The following is a 6,016-nucleotide window of genomic DNA, read 5'->3' as shown; positions in this document are numbered from 1 at the left end:
CCACATCCAGGGAATAAATAGGAGCACAGAGCAACTGAATAATATGGAGGGAAGGAGAGTGCTACAGAGGAAAATATGCCCACCTGCCCTGTGGGGTTGGCACAGGGGTACTTAGGGTTAATTATTGCCATAAGTTTCTATTTTTATTTCCTCAAAATAAAATAAAAAAAAGCTGCAGGAACAAGTTACAAAGATAACTACAACAAGAAATCCTCTCTGCATCCTCCAATCCGAACGCAAAAGGCAGTCGGGCACAGGCTGGTCAAAGAAAAAAGTTATTATTTTTATATATATTTTTAAAAAAATCCATCCAGTAATACTGATGGAGCCAGGCATCAGGCTGTTGCTCCTGGCTCTGATGCACATGTTCCTCTCAATCTACAGGGGTAATTGCACTCCCTATCAAACAAAGCAGAGAGATGCCAGCAATGCTGGTTTATTAGAATATATAGAAAAGAATAACTGAAAATGTAGGGGAGTGACAGCCCGTCTCTCACCCCCCAAATCCTCAAATGGCGGTAAAGTGTGTGGGGGGAAACAGGCAGGGTCTTATTAGCGTGGCTCCAGCATGGGCAGAAGCCTCAGCCATTACTACAATACTTCGCTGTTACACGGCTGTGTCACATAATTTTTTTCTTGATCACGTGTGATAAAGACAAAGTTTACTAAGCACTTTCACCGAAACCACCTCCTTCTTCATCATCTTCTTCTTCCATCACAGGGTCAGAGTCCCAACACGTAATATCAATCTCTGAAAAACATGAAACACAAGTACTCAAGCTTGATGCCCATAAATTACAGCTACAAACTATCAAAGATGCTCTATAATTACCAAGCTGTGGACAGCACTTAAGGCACAATAAGGTGGCCTCCCAAACATTATCACATGATAATGTGATATCTGGCCGAGATGACACTTTAAGTGCTCTCGTAGCTTGATAGATCAAATCCAAAAGGATTACATAGGAACTGTTTGTATAACTCCATTGGCAAAATCACATTTAGATATATACTGTACATTGAAAGCTGGAAGGTGAACTTTGAACCTAACTGATGGCTATAGCAAAGCAATATTTTAATTTACAAAAAAAAAAATATGTGAGCCAGGATTTGTGGATACAGAAGATATGACAATATGGTGCTACTAGATGTTCACTAAGCCACTCCTGCAGCTGTCTGGTGCATAAAAATAGGACTTTTTTGCTGAACGTAAAATCCGAACCAAAGTACTACACAGGACACAAGAAAAAAAAAAGGATTTTACAGGCAAGACAAAAATTCTATTTACTTTATCATACATTACAGGACCCACTATTGTATACAGGGACATCCCCATGCAATACAATTGAGGGGTGGGCCACACAGCAAATAAAAACTCCAACAGTAACAACAGGTTAACAGAAAGGCCTCGAAGGGCTCTCAGAGCCTCCTTAAGAACCTTACGACCTAAACTAGCATCAGAGGAGGCCTGCACATCTACCTGGGAAAACTTAAACATGTGAACAGAAGACCAGGTAGCAGCCTTTGAGAAACAGATGCCTGATGCTGGAAAGCCAAGCAGCACTAAGGCCACATAGACTTGAATGATAATTTGTCTAATTCACCTGGAGATAGTAGATTGAGATCCACATGATGCTTCAGGAGAAGAAGCTGTAGCATCCCGCATACTTTTTTTTGTATACACAGGAGCACCCGTGTGGGATGCAGATGCGGTGTTCTTTTGTTTTTAATTCCTCATTTTCTAGTGGGTCCCCGCAGCGCTGTCCCACCGCACAGGTGCCGCCAGCAGCTGTTGTGGAGGCACACGTGCGTGCTAGCAGCACCTGTGTGCGTCCATAGACACACACACAGCCCTGCGGCAGGCCACAGCCCTTCTCTCAACCCAACAGGTTGATTGATGGCAGAACGAGCCTTTGGCTCCTCTGCCCTCCATCTCCTCCCCCAGAACCAGGAAGTTCAGGATGGAGGAATGCTTTGGGGACCGCAGTGGTGACAAGCGGCGCTGACAGGTTAGTGTTGGGGGATGGGGAGCACAGAAAGGTACTGGGCATTTTTTACCTTAATGCAGAGAGAATGCATTAAGGTAAAAAATGCCCTGCCTTTAATACTACTTTAAGTATTACCGCGCCATGATGGCAGTAGCATGATCTTGGCCTTCAGAGAATGGGTTACAGCAGAGGCTGCGCCATGGCTCTGGTCTTAGAAAGTACTCTGCAGCTGACACTGAACACATAAGTATAAAAAGCAACACGATGCAGAACCCAGTGTCGGAAGATCACATTCCAGGAAAGTCCCACAATCTTCAGTCCAGCGGGGTCTGGGTATGGCTTTAAAAGCTGTTGCTGCGGATATGCTGATTCAGATATAGAGACTAGCTCAAGCTAAAAGAGGAAAAAACAACTGTCCAATCTAATAAGACACTAGCAAAAAAAATGATGAATGCTGGGTAGGGGGAAGAGGTTTTAGGGGGCAGGCTTTAAATGTTTTTTTTTTGTTTGCTGGTGTTCTACCCTCCTGTAGGTGGCAGTATAACCTGACTATAACATACTACCAATAGACGACAAAGAAAAAAAGTTTTTGCCATTATATTTAGAGCAAGACATTCCTAATATGACAATCTTTCACTAACACCTTTTAAAACTGTTAAAGGTAAGTAGCGATGATGCAATCTGGGAGTTGCACCACTACCTGGCCCTCCCTATAAATGCATGTAAAAAGCGCCAGAAAGTCAATTTGGGAGAAACAGAGAAAGTGACACATTGGGATTCTTAAAGAATAACTGTAGTTTCGGAAAAATAACACATATGCTACCTAGCCCCCAAGCACATACCCTCCCTTACCCCAGATGCACACTTATCTGTATCTGACAACCTCAGGCTTTTAATATGTTAACAACCTATACCAAAATTTTCAAGGTGCTGCCTGTATTGTGAGTCCTTGTAGACTTCTAATGGGTGGTCTTCCACTGGGTGTAAACATTGTGGAAGGCCATGGCTGTCAGATTCAGGTAAATATGCATTTGTGGCAGAGAAGGGTGGGATACTTTTGATCAGGGGCTAGGCAGGAAGAATAGATGTACTTTATCTTATCCATTAAGACTCTCCTCACATAACCAATATTATTTGAGTTAAGGTGCTTCTAAAATGATCCATTCGTCAAATCTTAAGTCTTTGGATTTAGAGTCTAAGTTTTCTGACCATGTTTAATGTTACACCCATATTCAGGGGGTTACATGAAACATGTTAAGATTTCAACCCTCTTGCCTTACCTGAATCACGGGGTTCTTCTCCTCACAGGCTTGTGTTCATTTTTTTTTTATCCGGCCAACACAGCTCCATCATCCGTGGCAGAGGGAATTGTAATTCTTAATGAAATACAAGTGCAGCGACGTCACCGCACTTGTAGCCCATTCCCTCTTCCTTCCATTCATATTGCCGAATCTCCATAAAGACATAGACAGGAAGAGTCTGCAGGAGCCAGACCATTGCACCCGTGATCTACTGATCGCAGTTGCAATGCTTTACTGGCTCCAATGCAAAAAAATACTTAATGCACCTATTTCCTTTTATAAAGATGTGTGCATTTATTATTTATTTCTAAAGGGTGGACTTTGCCTTTAAACAGACATCACCAGCCAACTGTCCAGGAAACCGGATTGGCTGAACTGCTTTATTTTCAGCCTTCTACTATCAATGTCCTGAGATAACACTGAAGCTGTTGGTGTCCAAGTGCTCTTGCCCCTTCCTACTCCATTGGCCATTAGAAAAACTAACCTCTATATACACAACAGATATATATTACCTGGTGGTTTGTTGTAAAACACTGGTGGAGTAGCTTTTGCTGACACATCATCCGTTTGAGCAAAGTCCTCATCTTGAGATTGGCTAAAATATCCTTCACTTGCCTGGAGTGAAAAAAAAATTATATATATATATATATATTTAATACAAAAGTATTGTTAACAGATTATAAAATGTAAGGTTTACCTTATTATAACCTTTAACCAACTACAAAAGAACTTGTGTATGGTAAATAGGTCATACAATGTGAGAGATGTCAAACTATTTTGCCAACAAACATGTAATATGAAGTCATGAGATTGAATCACATAAAGACAATGTCTGTGTAGACTTTATTTGTTCCCCCTGTGTTTGTATGGGTTTCCACTTGATGGCTGAACATTCCCTTATATTAAAAAAGAAGAGAAGCCATACCAGTCGATAAAATGTCTACAAACCCTACAATGTGCTTGAGTGCTTGTATGATTTTACTAGGAATATTAGACTGTAAACTCAAGGACTAATGGCGGTGGTGTCTACATATTGTGGAAAGCTCTCTGTAATATGCGAGCACTCTATAAAAATATATAAAATAAATACAACCGTTATTTTCATAACTAGAGACAAGTGATATCCATTGACTGCTCATATACCGTATTTTTCCGTGTGTTTACTACTGTGTTTATTTCATTAAAATGTTTACCTAAAAATAGAAGGGCGTCTTATACACGGGGACCGAGAGGAGAACAGCGGCTGCGAAACTGCCGATACCACTGCAAACTACCGTAGCCTCACGAGTGACACTTCAGATGATTGCAGAGACAAGATAAGTTTTCCTCCAATCATAAATCTTTTGTACCTGACGTCAGCTGCTGCTGGGGAGAGTGGCTCTGTAATCCGCTCTCCCGAGCGCCGGCTGACGTCAGGTACAAATGATTTATGATTGGAGGAAAACTGTGATCTTGTCTCTGTAATCCGATCATAAATCTTTTGTACCTGACGTCAGCCGGCGCTCGGGAGAGCGTGTAGCCAGTGCCTGGAGCTGTAATGTTGGAGCATAACGTGATTGAGGTAAGTGTGATGCATTATACCATGTAAAATATTGATTTAGGAATTTTGGGTAAGAAAAGTTGGGGGTGTCTTATACATAGGGGCGTCTTATAGACGGAAAAATACGGTAATCTTAAATTCCCGGACATACTGAAAAAAAAAAATGGTAAAATCTACATGTGATATAGGCATACTACATTCATTCATTTTTTCCTAGAATATCATTGTAGAAAAGCCCTTTGATATGAAGTGGTGTTTTGACAGGAGTGCCTACATCTGTTCACACCATGTCCGGACCAGATCTGCAAACACAGCACAGTGCATTTTTGCTGTGTGGTTTCTTTTGCTCAAAATGGGCTTTCGAGTGTGCTCCAGTGCGTATGAAATCATTTATGATGTGTTTCAGTGCATTCCAGACAAGGGAAAATTAAACAAGAAGTGTTTTATTTTGTCTGGACCGGAACGGACTGCGCTGGTGTGAACAGAGCCCGGAAATACCATAGGGATACATTGGGATGCTCTTTTGGTCCGGGAACAAACTGTTCTGGGGTGGACAAACCATCGAATTAGAACTGAAGCCAAAACTATTTTTTTTAGTTTTGGATAGAGTAAGGGCAGGTTCACACCATTTTCCAGACTAGATCTGGTCCGGAAAATGGAGTGAACCTGCCACAGTTCCAGTGCATCCTAGACCAGAAAAAATTAGACATGCAGTATTTTTCTGGTCTGGTCCGGAACGGACTGCGCTGGTGTGAACAGAGGCCAAAAATAGAACAGGGATACATTTTGGGTCCACGAAACAATTTAGTCTGGTGATTATCTGGATGTGGTGTGAATGGGTCCTTAGGAAGGGTTACAATCCCCGCCAGCTTTTTTGCCCAACGGTGTACCATTGGGGAGATTTCCCTTCACTTCCTGTCTGATAGCCACAACAGGAAGTGGTAGGAATTCCCTCCAAAGAGGGAAATCTCTGGTGGTCAAACAGGGTCACTAGAACTAGTTTGCCCATTGGAAGAATCCTCATCTATTCCTGTTCTCATGACAACCCAAAATTTGAGATTTCCTTTCACTTCAGTGATAATGGTCCTCAGGACAAATCGAGGGGGTGAATCTCCCTAATGGGGACAGCAAAAAAAAAAAAAAAAACTCTATCCCTCTCCACTCTGTCCAAAAACAACTTTTGGCTT

The 6,016-nt window shown here is 41.9% G+C and overlaps 1 protein-coding gene across 3 annotated transcripts in view; it reads right to left on the bottom strand.

Moving 5' to 3' along the window:
- Nucleotides 1-299: 299 nt before the first annotated feature.
- The window catches only part of DBN1 (drebrin 1), a 92,494-nt gene continuing 86,777 nt past the window's right edge, over nucleotides 300-6,016 (bottom strand). For all 3 annotated transcript variants that reach the window (XM_018552409.1, XM_018552407.1, XM_018552408.1), the window contains exons 12-13: nucleotides 3,802-3,904; nucleotides 300-751 (exon numbers count right to left, since the gene is read on the bottom strand). In XM_018552409.1, the coding sequence (XP_018407911.1) occupies nucleotides 666-751; nucleotides 3,802-3,904 (189 nt within the window). In that variant the 3' untranslated portion in view covers nucleotides 300-665. The remainder of the gene's footprint in view (nucleotides 752-3,801; nucleotides 3,905-6,016) is intronic.

Source organism: Nanorana parkeri, unplaced genomic scaffold, assembly GCF_000935625.1.
Source record: "Nanorana parkeri isolate BGI_ZX_2015 unplaced genomic scaffold, ASM93562v1 scaffold87, whole genome shotgun sequence".
Classification (NCBI taxonomy): Eukaryota; Metazoa; Chordata; class Amphibia; order Anura; family Dicroglossidae; genus Nanorana; species Nanorana parkeri.
Note: the sequence above shows the minus strand (reverse complement) of the source record. Positions and strands in the feature narration are given on the sequence as shown.